The sequence below is a fragment of the Eucalyptus grandis genome, chromosome 6 (assembly GCF_016545825.1).
Source record: "Eucalyptus grandis isolate ANBG69807.140 chromosome 6, ASM1654582v1, whole genome shotgun sequence".
Lineage (NCBI taxonomy): Eukaryota > Viridiplantae > Streptophyta > Magnoliopsida > Myrtales > Myrtaceae > Eucalyptus > Eucalyptus grandis.
The window spans coordinates 38,596,863-38,613,773 of NC_052617.1; the positions used below are offsets into that span (position 1 = coordinate 38,596,863).

The window sequence follows — 16,911 nt, forward strand, 5'->3', positions numbered from 1 at the left end:
ATCCTCGATGCATTTGTCTCTCGAACTATTTGTTTCATTTGATTTTGTATCCAGGATCGATAAAAAAGAAAAAAAAAATCACTGAAATATGATACCAGGATACATCCTTCAAAAGTATGAGATAGTTTAAATTTGTACGGACGTCAAATTAGAAGCATGTAATAGTTGCCACTGCATAAGAATTTTTAACAATTTATATACAGAGCAGTGAATTTATTAAGCTTTGGTTTCGAATTAACGAGGCTTCGCTTCAGAGACAATTCTTTTCTTGAATAATTGTAAGTCCATCTACACAGGGACATCAAGTGGATAGTCTTTTGGGTGTCTTTTGATGGTCTCCCGGAGTTGACTCTCTTGCTCATGAAGATTCGATGGAAGAGTGTCGTACACATCCCTGAACAAGTCTGATAACGGAGGTTTCTCATACGTCTCTGCAGTCTGAATTGCTTGGAGTACCTATCAAGTGGAAAATTACGTTACAGAAACTGTCAGTGTCGGTCATTTTGTGAGCAAGCATTGAATACGATCTTGCAGAAACAATAGGTAGAATGAGGCCTATGCAAATTTAACCTGCTTTCTGATGTTATTTCGAAGCTCCACCTCCTTTTTATCGTCCCACCACGTGTTACTTTCAACCCATTTTCTGAATCTATTTACAGGGTTTCGCGACATTTTCCAGTATTCAATTTCATCCATGGGTCGATACTTTGTCGAATCGTCTGATGTGGAGTGGTGTCCTACTCGGTAAGTCAAGGCCTGTCGATAAATAAAAAGCATATATTTAGCAGAACGCTCAACTTGACATTACTACAGCAGTTTGCACTGAAAATTATGTGTCGGAAGAACATACCAGCTTTATAGCTCGACTCATGAGCGAGTGATTTACTTAAAGTTGATCATACATTCTAATGCATCACAATTCGCGAAGTCAAATTGAAAGAGAGAAGGAGACTCTGATAACTCAGAATTAGTCCTACCTCAACTAATATAGGCATTTGATCCTTGATTGCCATTTCACGAGCTTCACGTACTGCGGAATAAACAGCAAGAGCATCGTTACCATCCACTCGAATGCTACGAATTCCATATGCTTGACCCCTTACAACAATGCCGTCACCTGAAAATACATGACAACAAGATAACTATTCTGTCAATGCCATAGGACGTAGCCACTTCAGAGCTTTTTGTTATGAATGATTTCTATCTTAAACGTGTATTAACTTAGAAAAGTTGCACTCGCGCTTCTAAACTAATATCAGTATATAAAATATATCAAGAGTGCAAGATGGGTACTTCGAAATTGTTCTCTTGTGTGGGTACTGATCGCCCATCCGTTATTTCGACAGATGAAAATGACCGGGGCTTCCATGACCGCTGCAAAGTTCAAGCCAGCATGGAAATCTCCCTGAAAGGAATGCTCAATTCATCAGCTTTAATTCAACAATAGAAACAGAAAAAAAGATAAACCAAATGTGCACTAATAACCTCACTAGTGCTGCCATCACCAAAATATGCAGCCACGCATGCACTTCTCTTATCCATCTTAAGAGAATGCGCAGCACCAACAGCTTGAGGAATTTGTGTTCTGGAGAAGAAATAATCGCATGCAATGTCGGGAAATCAGCTTGACAATTGACGTAATTGAGAGAGATCCATTAAGAATTCAAATGAAAACAAATAGAGCTGGAGCCTCACGCGATTGGCGATGACACAGTGAAATAATTGTGCTTATTAGATCCATAATGAATTGGCATCTGTCGACCTTTTCCATAGTCGACCTTGTTACCGAAACACTGGTTAGCAAACTCTTGTAACGTGAAACCGCGCCACAGCAAGACGCCCTGTTCTCGGTACTGTAGCATACACCAGAGTCATTCGACATCAATTACTATCAGGAGTAAACAATTTGTAAAAGTAGAAAGCTAGTACTCTTTGAAGTAGGAACGATCGGCACAATAATAAAAAATTCTAGTACTGCTCCATCCAACATGCTCGAGCGAAACATTAGAGCATTCCTCTGTTTGGTCGCCAAATCAAAACTATGTTATCTCAAAACTGATTTTTCAACAGATGTACACAACGACACAATGTCCATTGACATGAACATATGCATGTGCACTTTCCATGCGTGTCTATGTTACCTTCATGAAAAATAGAAAACACACCTGAGGCATGACAACGTCATCATCCGTAAGGGCAGCTGCGGATGCTATGTTAATAGCTTCTTCCCCCATCGATGTGAGATAGAACGATATCCGACCTTGCCTTTGTGCTTCAAAGAATACGGCGTCCATGATCTGCAGGGTGACCATATCCGTATACATTTTCACGGCGAGTTCCTCGTTCACCTAGTTAACACCGTAGACGAATAAATCATTGAGTTTTCGGGCGCAACACGAACTTATATGGATTTGAATCGGACTGGGGAATCGCTTGATGCAAGTGAGACTAATGCGAGTCATATTCATTCCGATATAAGACTTCATATGCAGTGTTTATATGAACTACTTCAATGCCTCCTTCGTCAAGCTGGAGATACCTGGGCAGAGCAATCATTCTCAATTTGCTGTCCATAGTCATCAAGCACTCGATAACACGGTACTCTCTCCTCGGCCGACTCTGCTATGAATTGCATTCTGGAGGTAAACGCAACCTTTCCACCAGGGAAATCCAAGACCTGCAGTTCCATGTTAGCAAATTGACATAAAGAAGCAGCATTTGCAATCTCCGTTGAGTTTAAGGATAATATTAAGCGAATGACCGTTGACCTTTTAGGCCCAATGGGCCGGACAGAATGGGCTTGAAATGATTGCAAGCAGGCCCAAATGGTGAACGAGCCGAGACGAAGCCTAGTCTCAAGTCAACTTTAGTATGTATTTACACGTTTTCTAATGACTGGGGAGAGAAATAGCTTGGTGCAACGTGAAAGAGGAGCATAGAAGCTGCCCAAAAGTTCAAAGATCCTCCAGTGATTTATGCTTTTTGTATTTCTTATTTTTTACTCTACACTTCTACTTAATATTAACCCGTTCAAATACATTAAAAAAAAAAAAACATTTTTATGGCGAGGAAATGCTTGTCGTTAATATTGCAACAAAGAAATGCGATGGGAGCCAACACAAATAGGCTAAACAGAGGATAATTCTAACAGTATTTATAAAATTTAAAGACAAATATCTTTTGTTAATGAGAGAGCAATAATAATTATAATATGGAGCTGCCCCAAAATTAAGGGATTAAAGTTGAAACGCAGTTCGGTTCACTGATTTACGTTGGACCATCTATTTCCAACCTCGTAGTAACGAGGGACGTGGCTGGGACCTTTTGCGTGTCCCCAGACAAAAGTTACCGAATCCCCACGTGAAACATACCTGAGCATCATCATCATCATCATCCTCAACAGTATCATCGTCTTCCGCTTCATGCACCGACACGAGATGCTTCTCGGCTCTGGTGGACTCAAGGCGCTTGGCCGAGAAGACCGGGAACGGGGCCGGCGAGATCCTCCCGGCCGCGCCTCCAATCCCAACGCTCCCGAGAGGTGGCACGGCGGGCAGGGGCGCCCCCTGGCGATCAAGAACCACACGCGACGACGAAGGGCGCCCGCTGCTTCTTCGGAGGTAATGAGCGACGGCTCTTGTCCTGCGGAGCCAAGTTGCCATCAAGAATCGCGCGAGGGACGAATCCCAGAAGGAAGGAAGGAAGGAAGGAAGGGAGGAGGAGGAGGAGGAGGCTTTGGAGAGGAGCTGGGGTGGGACAAAAGATGCTGGATCCTGGAGTCTACTGGAGAGGAATAGAGAATGAAGACTGATGCGGGGGGACGCGATAATTAATGGTTTCTTGGAGACTTAGAGCCGGAGGGTGTGACATGGGCTCTCGGTCCTCAGTCTTATCTCGCGTGCGCGCTCGCCTGTGACGGGGAAGACGGAAAGATGCTCTTTTCATTATTGGTTGGTTCTCATCTAAGGAGGTGAAGTAGATCCGACTTCCAACTCATCACTTGTCTTGTTGGGAAAAGATAAAAGAGTTAATACCCTCATAAATCCCAAATTAATACACATGCAGTAAAATCTAACACAAGCTAATTTTTTTATCACCAAAAATTCCAAACTAGTATACTTTTGATAAATTTACCATAAACTAGTATATTTGTGACAAATTTATCTTATGTTAATTTTTTTTAAATTTTACTATTAAATTGCTGATTTGAATGATACGTGACAGTTGGTTAATATACTAATTTAGAATTTTACTTTTTATTTGTCACGGTTATACCATTTTTTTTGAATTTTTTGTGGTATTAATCTAATTTTACGGAAGGTATATTTATCGCAATTGTGCTGGTTTGGAGTTTTTTATAGTTGAATAAATTAATTTTAGGATAAATTTGTTATAAGTATACTAATTTTGATTTTTTTTTAGTCATTTAAGGCAAATTTATTACAAATGTACCTATTTGAGATTTTTTATAATTAAAAATTAATTTTAGATAAATTTATCATAGAAGTACTATTTTGGAATATTTTAAGGCAATAACCCAAAAGAAAACAAAGAAAAAAAAGAAGACCCTTCCTATTCATTCGCGAAGGCCTTTCAAAGTACGTTCGTTTACTTTTCGTTGATTTGCTAGACCGGAATCGCCGGAAAAAAAAAAAAGAAGACCAGTCCTATTCATTCGCGAAGGCCTTCCGAAGTACGTTCGGTTTCTTTTCGTTGATTTGCTAAACCTGAACTGCCACCTCCCCTTGACTTCAGGAAGAGCCTGGATCCGCTTTAACGTCCGCGCTAGCTACTCCGGCTTGCACCGCGGGGTAAGGGCGGAGCACGTTATCGCGGGTGCGGAGCTTCTATGATGATTCCCAAAGGAGCCGGTCGCCATCGAAGAGCCCGACTTTTCTCGGGGAGAGATAAGCCTTGGATACGAAAGTGCGGTTGGCATTGCCGTGGGGGGTCCATCGTCGTCATCAATGACACCTGACTGGACTGGACTGAACTGGACGGTGATGTGCCTTTGAAAAGAGACCCGACTGAAAGATGGACGGATTCCGTTCGCAAAGTATTTACTCCATCCATCTTTCGTGGTGTCCTTTCGCCACGTTTCCCCGGTTTATGGGGGTGATGTGCTGTGGGGTCCGACTTCACTGCAAACACGCACCACGTCTGGTCTGGCATGGCCCGCGTAAATTGATGGATGAGTCCGAACACGGGTTCCGTTTCGGACCGAAAATCCTCGGCCCCCGGGTTGTCCCTTATCATCCTTTTGGAATTTGGCGAGTTAGGCTCCGTACACGGGGCAGCAATTATACAATCACGCGTGCATTTCGGTTAAGTCTCCTCCCGATAATCATCATGGGTATAAATTTGGTGTTCATAATTTAGCAAAAATGAAACTGCAGAGTTGGGGCCTCCCTTCATCACAACTATATCACACGGTGACAAAGATCTACAACACATGATAAATGGGCTTACCATTTGTGTATTCACAAATTCTCTCCCGCTCTCTATCCGATACTTCACAACCCTCTGCTCATAATTCCCTCGCCTATCAGTCTCTGGATTGAGCTTCCATCAATTGATCTGCAACCTTCTTCCCAGGAGCTTCATTCCCATAAGCCACATAAACCTCCCAAAGCCGATGACCACATTGATGTATCTGCGGCGAAAGGCATTTATTTGCTCTGTCGGATCTGTGGCATAGCATTAGTAACCAGCACAGGTAGAAAGATCAATCATCCAAGAGAAGTGTCTGACCCTACTCCTTGGATCAACATCATATGCCAATTTCACGAGAGCAAAGCTTAAACTGAACATCAAGACAAGCCTACTCCTCTTGCAGAAATCCTTGCAGATAGAGACAAGTCATCAGTAATTTATGAAAATATCGTTTACCTGCAATACTAATTAGATGGTCCATCTTGCTTGAGATGTGACAGTTCAACTGATTAGCCACTTGCTACGCTTATGCTTTTCACCAGAGCTTTAGTTTCTGGATTCTGAAATAACAGAAAAGAACTCGCAATTGGTCACATCATAGAGTATTCACTAATTTGCAATACAAGGAAAATGAAGCATGAGTGTGCAAGCTGAGATATCGGTGACATTCTTGTCAGAGAGACATCGGATACCAGCTCAACAAAACGAATAAGTTACCCACAACATCAGATCATTCAGGAGTGCACGAGATTTCTGGTAGGAAGAGTAACGCAGCGCACCAACACTATGCATGCATACTTAATCCGGCATCTCATCCAGCCGTTTCCTGAAAATTTCCTAAACCTGATAATAGGAGTTAATGGACGTTTATGCAACAAACACTCGAGTCTTGAGGTACCAAGCACTCACTTACTATAAAAAAGCAGCAGAAAGAGAGAGATCTATAACTGTCTAAAATCTGCCTCTAATATGCATATCTTAACCAACAGAGTGATCTTGAAAAACGAGGGCAGAAAAGGCATTACCAACTCTCCAATATGTTTTACCAATCTTGACATATATACCTTTATTTCCAAGGCATAATGTTTGTAGAGATGAACTTCATGTATACCAGATGCCCTCTTCACTGCCTTCCAGCAATCTGACCAAAGAGAATATCATTAGTCTACTGATGCTAGATGAGCATCCATTATCAGTAACAAGATCCACCATAAAACAATTGAATGACGAATACAAGCCATAGGAAAACTAATAAACAACGAAAAGAATGATGTACCATATTTAGCGTTCAGCAGTCAGCCCAACTACAACCAGGATCTTTCCCTACTTGTTTTTCCTTCATCATATACCTAACTTCTGCTGATCTTTCCCAATCCCCAAAGTCAGCAAGTATGCCAGATAACTGTACATAAGCACCTGAATTCCCCGGATCAAGCTTGATAATTTTCTCCGCTACTTTCTTCCCAAGAGTTCTATTCCCATGAGCCACACAGCCTCTCAACACAGAAGACCAGATTGTTGTATCTGCATCAAAAGGCATTTGCTCTATCAGATCGATGGCTTCATTCAGATAACCAGCCCGTGCAAAAAGATCGATAACACAAGAGTAGTGTTCGATCCTTGGATCAATGTCATAATCCAATTTCATCGCATATAACCATTTCCACCCCTCTTCAACCAATCCACAATGATCACATGCAGACAGGACTGCTGTGAAAGTAATATCTGTGGGTCTCAAACCAGCATGCCTCAGCTCCTCAAACAGACTCAATGCTTTCATCCCATGGCCATTGGTAGCATAACCCATCAGCATGGTATTCCAAGAAACTTCGTCTATTTTCACCATTCCATCAAACACTTTTCTCCCTTTTTCAACATGACCACACTTGCAGAAGAAATCAACAAGGGAAGTAGAAATGATAGGGTCATGTTCAAGCCCAATGACAATGGCTCTTCCAAAAATTTGTTCCCCCAGATCAAATGAGGAAATAATAGCACAAGAACTGAGAACACTAGCAAAGCTGAACTTATCCATCATCAAGCCAAGCCTATTCATCTCGCAGAAAAGATCTAAAGCTTCAAGAGGACAACCATTCTGACTGAGACCTACTAGCATTGAATTCCATGATATCAGGCTTTTCTTTGACATAGACTGGAAAATTTCTTTTGCGTCATCAACCTTTCCGCAGTTAGAATATACCGTGATCATAGAATTGAGTAAGATTGTGTCATGAACTTCCAGCTCATCAAAGAGATTGCAAGCATCCCTAAGACTTCCACATTTATAGTACATGTCAACAAGAGCACTTGCGACAATAACTTCATTAAGGAGACCACTCTTCCAAACATGGGCATGCATTAGCTTACCCTGTGCAAGGACACCTAAGCTGTTGCATGCACTTAAAATACTGGCTACTGTAGAGGCGTCCTCACGGACGGCTACTTCACGCATCTTGTTAAACAAAACTAAAGCTTCCATTTCCTCGTTATTAGCTACATGGCCTGCAATCAGTGAATTCCATGTAACGACACATGGGTTATTGCTACTGCTGAAAACCCTTCTTGCCTCATCCATTTTACCACAGTTGGCATACCCAGAAATCAATGCCGACAGAGAAAAGTCATCTGGTTCCTCCATGCTACTCAAAACTCGATTTGCACTATCCAAATCACCGCATTTTCCATACAAGTTTACCAACGAACTAGCCAACACCGAATCAAATGCCACTCTGTCAATAACAAGGCGCGCATGTATCTGCTTGCCACAATCAATAGCCTCCAGGTCAGAACAAGCACCTATGACGGTGGCCAAAACAAAAGTATCACCCTGCGTTCTCTCGAAAGGATCCGAATTCATGTCCTTAAACAACCTAAGGGCTTCCCTGGGACGCCCATTCTTGGCATAACCATGGATCATCGAATTCCACGCGACTGCATTCTTCCTGGGCATGGCATTAAACAAACAAGAAACGGTCTGAAGATCACCCCTCTTGGCAAAACCCGAAATCACCACGTTCCAAGAGAAATCATTGCGGCAGGGCATGTGACTAAAAAACTCCAGTGACTTGGCCGCCTCTCCCGTCCTCACATAGCCCTCAACGATCGTGTTCCAAGTGAAGCAATTCCTCAGAGGCATATCATCAAACATTCGCCGTGCATTATCCATTTGGCCGCACTTGGCGTAGAGCTGAAGGAGACGGTTTCCGAGCGTGATGGCGCAGTTCAAGAGACCCTTTTTCAGGAGGAGAGGATGGAGCTGCTTGCCCTCGTGGACGGCGAGCCGAGTGCTGCAGGACTGGAGTAAGTGCCCGCAGGTTCGCACATCCATGTCCATGATGTCTCGATGTTTACGCTAAAGAAGCTGTCGGCCTGAACTCCAAAATCGCCGGCGCCGGCGTCCCGCCAGTCCGACGCCACCAGACGACGGCGACCGTCGGCAAGCCCCTGAGTCGGCCGGTGCTTGGGGGCGAAGGTGAGAGCAGCATTTCTACTTGAACTATCAAGCTACGCCGTTATGGTGAGTTGCAAGCAGTCCCGGGAAAAAGTTTTATTCTCTCAATACTTATATCTTCCAAAAAAATTTATTTGATTTTTTTTTTTGGATCTTGTATTTTATTTGATTTAAAAAGTATTATTATTACGAAAAATTTCAAATTAATACATATTTAACAATTTACCTCATATTTTAAATTAATACGTATGCGATAAATTTGACGTACATTATCAAATTTTTGAGTTAGATTATACATGATAATTGCTGAATCTATTAATTTAAGAATTTCCTCACTGTTTATTATTATTTTTGTTAATATTAATTTAATTCAATAGAAATTAATGAATGTAAGAATATGAGATTTACTTTTAGATAAATTTATTCTTAAAATATTGATTTTAAATTTTATAATAAAAGTAATAATTTGAGATAAATTTATCATAATTATATTAATATGAAATTATTTATTATTAAAAAAAATAATTTATCATTAACGGGATTTTCCGTGATATTAGCATGTAATTTATGTCCGGTTCGCAAAACACAAATCCACAAGCTCGGACAAATCACCTGCGTCTCGCATTCGCTCGATCTCTCTGCTCGGACAACTCCGTTGGGTTCCTGTCGAATTTCGTCGCATGCTCCGGCTCCGAGCATGTAAGCAACCGACAGGAAGTCGCCTTTGCGCATCGTCGCATCGTCCGTGCTCGGTTACATGGGCGTGAATGCCGCCTCCCTACTCAACCAGCTCCTCCACCAAGTCCGCCGCCCCAGGTCGCCGCCGCCGCCGCCGCCGCCGCCCGGACCCGGCGCCGCCAAGGCCCTGACGGAGACCATCCTCGCCCACCTCGACGCGGGCCGCCTCCAGGAGGCCGTCAACGTCCTCTTCGCTTCCCACGAGCCCCTCCCCCACTCCCTGTACGCTCGCCTCTTCCAGCTCTGCTCCTCCGCCCGCGCCGCCGTCGAGGCCCGGAAGGTGGAGTTCCACCTGGGCGCCGCCTTCAAGCGGACGCCGCCGCCCTTCCTGCTGAACCGGGCCATCGAGGCTTACGGGAAATGCGGTTGCTTGACGGACGCCCGCGAGCTGTTCGACGAGATGCACGAGAGAGATGGCGGGTCTTGGAACGCGATGATCGCTGCGTATGTGCGGAACGGGCGCGCGAAGAGGGCGCTGAGCTTGTTTTCCGACATGAACGCGTCCGGGGTTTCCGCGAGTGAGGTCACTTTTGCCGGTGCGCTCGGCTCTTGCGGTGTCGTTCGGGAGCTTGGTCTGTGCATGCAAATCCACGGACTCATGGTGAAGCGTGCCTTTTGTGGTAATGTAATTTTGGGGAGCTCGCTTGTCGACGTGTACGGGAAATGTGGTGTTATGGGTGAATCGAGGAAGATGTTCGATGAGATGGAAAGACCAAATGCGGTGACTTGGAATGTGATCGTGAGGCGGTATCTTGAGATGGAGGATGAGAGGGAAGCGATTGTTATGTTCTTCAAAATGTTTCTGACTGATACTAGACCGCTGAAGTTTACCTTTTCAAACGCTCTTATCGCTTGTTCTAAGATACGCGCTCTTGCGGAGGGAATGCAAATACATGGGTTCACAATTAAGGTATGTCTGGAAGATGATGAAGTGGTTTCCAGTTCACTCATTGATATGTATGTTAAGTGCGTTGAATTGGAATCTGCACAAAAGATTTTTGATCGACCTTGTGCCAAGAACGTGGTCTCCTGGACTTCAATGGTGTCTGGTTATGCTTTGGTTGGGAGAACTGGAAAGGCTAGGGAGCTCTTCAATGAGATGCCGGAACGGAATGTGATATCCTGGAATGCAATGTTGGCAGGGTACATTCGCTCCAGGCTGTGGGATGAGGCCTTGAATTTCGTATCTTTAATGCGCAGTTCAACCAAGGACATTGACCATGTCACTCTTGCACTCATCTCAAACTTGTGTGCTGGCCTTTCAGATGTTTTCATGGGGAAGCAAGTGCATGGATTTGTTTATCGACGTGGTCTCTTTTCCCATTTACTTGTCAGCAATTCTCTTTTGGATATGTATGGAAAATGCGGGAACTTCAGATATGCTCGAGCTTGTTTTTACCTGATGAGTCAGTGGCGGGACAAAGTTTCCTGGAATTCTTTGCTGACAAGTTATGCTCGTCATCAAAGGAGTGAACACGCGATGGAAATGTTCTGTGAGATGCAATGGGAGGCAATGCCCAGTGTCTTCACTTTTGGAACTCTTCTCGCTGCTTGTGCTAATATTAGTGCTCTTGCTCATGGGAAGCAAATTCATGGATTCATGATTAGGAGAGGATATAAGATTGATATTGTCGTGAGAGGAGCTCTGATTGACATGTATTCCAAATGCCGCTGCATCGAGTATGCCCTAAAAGTTTTCATGGAAGCAGCTCCACGAGATGTGGTTCTTTGGAATTCCATAATTCTGGGCTGCTGCCACAATAGGTTGGGCAAAGACGCTCTAGAATTGTTCGACTTGATGAGCAAGGAAGGTATTAAATCAGACCACGGCACTTTTCAAGGGCTGTTGCGTGCCTGTATCTGTGAGGATCTTGTTGACTTGGGAGGACGGATTTTCAAATCCATGACAAATGTTTATGGCGTTATCCCTAGGCTGGAGCATTATGAGCAAATGATTGAACTCTACAGCCGTGCTGGACGGATGCGCGAGCTTAAAAAGTTTGTTAAGACAATGCCATTTGAGCCAACAGTTTCGATGCTTAAGAGAATACACGGTGCTTGTCAAAAGCATGGGTTCCCCAAATTGGGAGAATGGGCTTCCAGGCTGCTGGCAGAGTCGAATATTTCAGATCCATGTGAAAAATGAAGTTGCAGGCATGCCCAGAATGGCGAAGTAGTTAACTACATATCCGTCGGTCTGATTAGCAAACAGTTTCTGGGACTGGACTCGCGCTGTGAAGCTCCATCATATTAAGGCCCACCTGGACAATGTAGTCGGTTGTCACAAAAAAAAAAGAAGAAGAAGAAGAAGCAACTGGCAAAACTACGCCACGATCAGTCAGAATTCTTGGCGTGCATATTGCTCCAACATGATGTGCAATGTGTTATGGGCTTGCGAGACCGGAGTAGCCTTTCTTCTCCAGAAATCTCCGACCTAATTGTATTTAGATCAATGAATTGATCTCTGAAGCTTCTAAGGGAAGGAGAAACCGACGCAAAGCGTCCTGTCGAACAACAGGAGCCACGGTCATGGAGCCAACCGAATGATTGTGAAGCAACCGAAGGCAGGTGACCATCATATCCGACCACGAGGAGTGCCTTCGAAGGGCCACCTCATTTTCCAGTACTGCCAAAAACTCGTTGGGCGAGGCCTTTCAGCTCAAGCAATGTCTCCAAGTTCCAAAAATTTTCCCAACCCAATTTTCTTTTGTACTGGTCACCTGCGGACGAAGCTGCCTACCCCGTCCGTCGGGCCATCGAAGACAACACGAATTCTTGTCGTGAAGGTTGATTACATAAATTCATCTTATTTTCTGTAGAAAATGGGGAAAAAAGAAAGGTTGGGACTGGAGATTCGAGTGCTGACAAATCTCAAGGAACGGCGATTAATGAAGTGCCTCACGCGACGCGCGACCCTCGACCTAGAATACCACGACTAAACTAATCCGTGGGCCAACCTGACGTGCGACATACCAAACCTCTACTTTTGACCGATTTGCATCTAGTAACTCTGCGACGACTTGGAGATTGACTAGGCTTTTGGATACCTATTTCTAGATCATGGCACCATGCCATACGTGCGCTTTATTAAATAAAGAGAGAGTTGGGAGCCGGCCTCGCGATCGAGGGTCTCGAATTCTAGGAATTCGGACCGTCGCCAGTCCAGTCTAAGGGCAATCGCATTCGTATGATTAATTTTCTGTCCTCATACGTCCCAAGGTGCGAGTATTCATCCGGAGAGAAGAAAGAAAGAGGGAGGATACGAATTGACTTCTAAGTTGATTCGTTTTCATTTTTTTTTTTGGGGGCCAAAATAGACTCCTAAGCCGTTCAAGGGAATATTTTTATACCACCAAAGTTTGTTGAGTGAAGAGACCGGGGGCAGGAGGGGACCCGAGCCTAACAACATGATGTCTCAGTCCCTAGCAAAACGACATCGCGTTTTGGTAATATTATATATATTTATGTGCAGCCGGAAAAAATGTCTCCTTGCCAGTGCCCTCTTCCGAAAGTAACCCAACAAATATTCCACCCCCCCCAAAAAAAAAAAAATCTCTATATTAAATCCTTTTGGCCAATTAATTAAATTAATTAGTAATAATTAAGGCCTTTCAACTCAGATACGTCTCAAATGGCCCCGTTATCCCCTGTTCCTCTCGCGCCCGTCAGAAGTAGACACGCCTGTCTTTCCCTTCCACGCAAACGGAATATCGCAAAAGCCAACAAACAAACGCTCCTCCTCCTCCTCCTCAAAAGACAAGAAAAGAGGACAAAGAAACATCTCGCTATGCGTGAATTACACCGCGTGGTGTTCACATCGCGTGACACGATCGACTGCATTCGTTTTCTTGACTCACACGTTTATCATTTTCATTTTTACGCGTGATAAATAAGCAATATTTTTTGATTGATTCGGTGATGTTATATTTGTAATGCCGTGTAATTTGATCGGGATGAAATCTGCTTTTCTAGCCTTATGATGTGGGCCTATTTCCTGCTTATCTAGAACACCTTGACTTTTATTTCAAGAGCTCCCCATTAATTATTAAGTCTAGATGAAATAAAGATAGTGACAAATTTTAGAAATGGCTACAAGGTTGCTGATTTGATAATGCCATTCCACCCACCTCTCTCTCTCTCTCTTCCATAGCAAACCAGGATCACTCACTTCTCCTTCCTCTACCCTCCACACATCACCGCCACAACAACAACAGGTACATACCATGCTCGACCCGACCCGGCAAAGAGACAACCTCAGGCTAACCAACCACATCCATGTCTCCGGCGATGGTGCCCTCGACTACAGTTCCCGGGCTCGAAAGACCGCCGAAAGCTATGCAAACTACAGGGCTACTGCTCAAACCAACATTTGCGACTTCCGCAGCAAGACGAACGCAGACGAGGACTCCGGGGTATGCACGCCGCCTCTGTGGCAGTCGAGCCCTCCGGGGAGCCCGCAGCGCCACCCCAGTGGCGGGGGTGGCAACCTTTACCGGAGCTTGTCGCCCTCGTCAAGGACGCAGGCAATTGCTCGTGGGCAAATGGAGCTCATGGAGATGGTGAGGAACATGCCGGAGACGTGCTACGAGCTTTCTCTCAAAGACCTTGTCGAGTTGCCGAGGGCTCGGCAAGAGCTCAACACCATGGCGGTGATCCAAAGGGACGGGGGCGCCAAGAGACAGCACAATAACAGGAGAGCTGATGGGAGCAATAATAAAGGGCAAATGATGGGGAGGAGTGGAAGCATCGACAATGGTGGCTTCTTGCTTAAAATGGTGTTCCCAATTCCTTGGGGCTCAAGCAAGAAGAAAAAGGACAATACAGGCAATAACTTTAGCAAGGTCTCGCCGAGGCCCTCGATGGATGGACCGGCGAACGCCGGGGTCGAGAAGGAGTGGTGGAAGAAGAGGAATTCCGTGTCGGGCGACAGCGAGAGTGTTGATTCGAGCTTGAACGCCGGAAGCATGAAGAGCAGCAGCAGCAGCAGCAGCAGATGCAACAGCTCGAGTGGCAGCAAGAGGTATGTTCATATTAAGCAAACTTTCATTTCCGGCTTTTCTGTGCTTATGCCAGGATGGATCAGGTTCTGTTCCAGCTAATAATAGAGTTGAGAAAATTTGCACATTAGGAATAGGATTAATGAACCCCAGGAAGCTCTGTTGCAAATTAGAGAAAAAAATCAGTCGCTGATTAGCGATTAAGAGAATTTCGATGCTAATAGAGACATCTTTGCATGAGGTTCGTGGGTTCTCTGCAAGGAGGGAGGGAGAATTTTCTCTCTGCAGAGACCTGAGCTGGTATTTTGGATGGTTGTTTCCTCGGAGACTTTGCTTGTGTTCCTGGAAACTTTCACCGGATATTTTCCATCAACGTATAAGCATAAGAGTCAAAGTCTCTGTTCTAGAACGGACCCTTTTTTGGAAAATTAAGAATTAGGTGTTTCTGTGCAATTTCCAGTTCATTTCCTGGACAATCCATTCCAAGTTTTTCCAACCACATAGATGGTTGGTTCAGGAGTAGGGTCAACCATTAGGAAAAATCTCATGATTCTGAAATGAGAATCCTTGCTGTTGTCCTGGAGTATATTTCACAGTTGTTTTGAGTCTAAACTGTACTCGGATTGCCTTCCAAGTCACACCATGCCATATCCTGACTTCTAATCTAGGACACATGACAGGGAACTCTATAATCATGTCCCAAATAGCAATCCAAATTAAGGTTTTATCAGATAACAAAACTATGCATCAAGAAACTTTGTTAAATACTTGCTGTCCAAATGATTCTGACGAATTCCCGTCTTTTGGATGTGACGCAGGCATGGGAATGGAGGGTGCTGCTCGTTTCTTTGGACAAACAAGATTGAATCACGCAAGTGAGAACGAGCCTGCACTCCAGGCATGGCGGCCTAAACCTAGTTCTATAATTATGTTTTTCTTAACGCCATATATTCAAAGATCGCATTAGAGTGCCTTTATATATATTCGGGAACCGTCTGACGAGTTTGTAATTATTCTCTTCTCTAAATTTCAATGTGTGTAAATTCAGTGTTCATTTCGCTTGCCCTACTCGTGAATCTCATTATTTAAGCAATTTTAATAATAGATTCAACTATGTGATTAGTGGAGTTAATGCTATAATGCCCAATAATATTCTCTTGTATATCATGTCTTCCTTGACAAGATTGTGTTCCTTATATATCATGTTGTTTGCTTCAATTTGGTGTTCATTTCGCTTGCCCTTGTTGTGAATCTCATTATTTAAGTAGATTTCAATTATAAAATTGACTATCTGATTAGTGAAGTTAATGCAATGATACCCAGTAATATTCTCTTGCATATTCGTTCTGACTCGGATCTGCACTAAACAGCAGTGTAACATCAGTAGTATTATATGCATTCTTGGAGCGGAAGGAAAGGAGGTTGTCCCTCTCTCAATGAACAGGTTCGGTCAATTATTATGTTTCCTTTCAATTGTCAATTTCTCTCGGCAAAAGAAAAGGGGAATAAGAAAGTGAACTTCTTTTACTTTTCGACATGCCCGTATTCGAATGGGTGGCACTAGGAGAGACAAAACTCAAGTGTAGCTTTGCCTTTATTTCCACTCCCAACAATCAAAAGGACAGCAATTTTAGGAAAGCTAAAGGGGGCTTGTCTTAAAGTCGCCTCGACCAACGCACTTTATGTAAAGAACCATGTGTTTCTCGGCCTATCTAATTTGCTCGGTCGCAAGTTATAAATGTCAATTGCGTGAAAACATGACTAATTATAGATGTAGGTAAGATTTAGATTTGTATTCCACCAATCAAACGGCTCGGAGATGAAGGAAAATATCGCATCTTTATTTGTCTATTTTCTTTCGTCATATTTCTTTCGTAAGATGATAAGACTAACAACAGTAACGTCCACTATCATTTACTAGGTACAGCTCCACTTCATAATTTCTATCTTGAATATGACTTGTGTAAATAGTAGTCATTCTTCCACATGGAACATGTCGATCTAAGACTAATAGAGAGCTCGTCACTCAACACCTCTTGTGATTGACTCGAGGTAGGTGAGTAGCATCATCATCATAGCCCTATCAAAGTGAGATATATAAGCTACCATTGCAAGAGGGTCAGAATCGCATGACCTACAATTTAGGATTATCAACCTCGTGCCGTTAGGCCATCACCATCGACTAACGGCAATCACCATCAGCGGCGTGGAATGTAATTTGCAATTGTGATGTGTTGTAGCTGACATGACCCAATTAAAAGCTGGTTTGAAGATTGAATGCGTTTTATATCT

At 43.6% G+C, this 16,911-nt stretch overlaps 4 protein-coding genes across 16 annotated transcripts; 2 read left to right on the plus strand and 2 right to left on the minus strand.

Annotated features, from left to right (window-relative positions):
• Positions 1-104: 104 nt before the first annotated feature.
• Positions 105-3,939, minus strand: LOC104449655 (2-oxoisovalerate dehydrogenase subunit alpha 1, mitochondrial). Its single transcript, XM_010063887.3, has 9 exons — positions 3,372-3,939; positions 2,540-2,677; positions 2,166-2,348; positions 1,696-1,853; positions 1,486-1,585; positions 1,294-1,405; positions 978-1,117; positions 571-756; positions 105-456 (listed from the first exon to the last, which is right to left on the minus strand). The coding sequence occupies exons 1-9, from the start codon at positions 3,660-3,662 to the stop codon at positions 289-291; spliced, it is 1,476 nt and encodes a 491-aa protein (XP_010062189.2). The 5' UTR covers positions 3,663-3,939; the 3' UTR covers positions 105-288.
• Positions 3,940-4,584: 645 nt separating this feature from the next.
• Positions 4,585-8,973, minus strand: LOC104449654 (putative pentatricopeptide repeat-containing protein At1g77010, mitochondrial). Of its 12 annotated transcripts, none has more exons than XR_005552357.1 (4): positions 6,710-8,973; positions 6,498-6,574; positions 5,890-5,993; positions 5,301-5,653 (listed from the first exon to the last, which is right to left on the minus strand). XR_005552357.1 is itself a non-coding variant. In XM_010063886.3 (2 exons), exon 1 carries the CDS (start codon positions 8,765-8,767, stop codon positions 6,722-6,724), a length of 2,046 nt encoding a protein of 681 aa, XP_010062188.1. In that variant the 5' UTR covers positions 8,768-8,973; the 3' UTR covers positions 5,301-6,574; positions 6,710-6,721. The 12 variants fall into 12 exon arrangements, 1 of the variants encoding a protein (XP_010062188.1); XR_005552352.1 differs by having other exon boundaries at positions 5,301-5,687; XR_005552354.1 differs by adding an exon at positions 6,155-6,276 and having other exon boundaries at positions 5,301-5,993.
• A 514-nt stretch (positions 8,974-9,487) lies between these two features.
• Positions 9,488-12,470, plus strand: LOC120294650 (pentatricopeptide repeat-containing protein At3g26540). Its single transcript, XM_039314982.1, has one exon. The coding sequence runs from the start codon at positions 9,642-9,644 to the stop codon at positions 11,766-11,768; it is 2,127 nt and encodes a 708-aa protein (XP_039170916.1). The 5' UTR covers positions 9,488-9,641; the 3' UTR covers positions 11,769-12,470.
• A 1,222-nt stretch (positions 12,471-13,692) lies between these two features.
• Positions 13,693-16,257, plus strand: LOC104449652. Of its 2 annotated transcripts, none has more exons than XM_010063884.3 (3): positions 13,693-14,642; positions 15,438-15,517; positions 15,990-16,257. In XM_010063884.3, the coding sequence occupies exons 1-2, from the start codon at positions 13,846-13,848 to the stop codon at positions 15,496-15,498; spliced, it is 858 nt and encodes a 285-aa protein (XP_010062186.2). In that variant the 5' UTR covers positions 13,693-13,845; the 3' UTR covers positions 15,499-15,517; positions 15,990-16,257. The 2 variants fall into 2 exon arrangements, with proteins under 2 accessions (XP_010062186.2, XP_039171967.1); XM_039316033.1 differs by having other exon boundaries at positions 15,993-16,257.
• Positions 16,258-16,911: the final 654 nt, after the last annotated feature.

What these genes read in the sequence shown, in the direction of transcription:
- LOC104449655 (XM_010063887.3), bottom strand. Translation starts at nt 3,662, where the DNA reads ATGGCAACTTGGCTCCGCAGGACAAGAGCCGTCGCTCATTACCTCCGA. An exon ending in AGAATGATTGCTCTGCCCAG is followed by an intron (nt 2,349 to 2,539) that starts GTATCTCCAGCT and finishes GGTGTTAACTAG; the next exon opens with GTGAACGAGGAACTCGCCGT. An exon ending in GAAATAACATCAGAAAGCAG is followed by an intron (nt 457 to 570) that starts GTTAAATTTGCA and finishes TCCACTTGATAG; the next exon opens with GTACTCCAAGCAATTCAGAC.
- LOC104449654 (XM_010063886.3), bottom strand. Translation starts at nt 8,767, where the DNA reads ATGGACATGGATGTGCGAACCTGCGGGCACTTACTCCAGTCCTGCAGC.
- LOC120294650 (XM_039314982.1), top strand. Translation starts at nt 9,642, where the DNA reads ATGGGCGTGAATGCCGCCTCCCTACTCAACCAGCTCCTCCACCAAGTC.
- LOC104449652 (XM_010063884.3), top strand. Translation starts at nt 13,846, where the DNA reads ATGCTCGACCCGACCCGGCAAAGAGACAACCTCAGGCTAACCAACCAC. An exon ending in AGCTCGAGTGGCAGCAAGAG is followed by an intron (nt 14,643 to 15,437) that starts GTATGTTCATAT and finishes GATGTGACGCAG; the next exon opens with GCATGGGAATGGAGGGTGCT.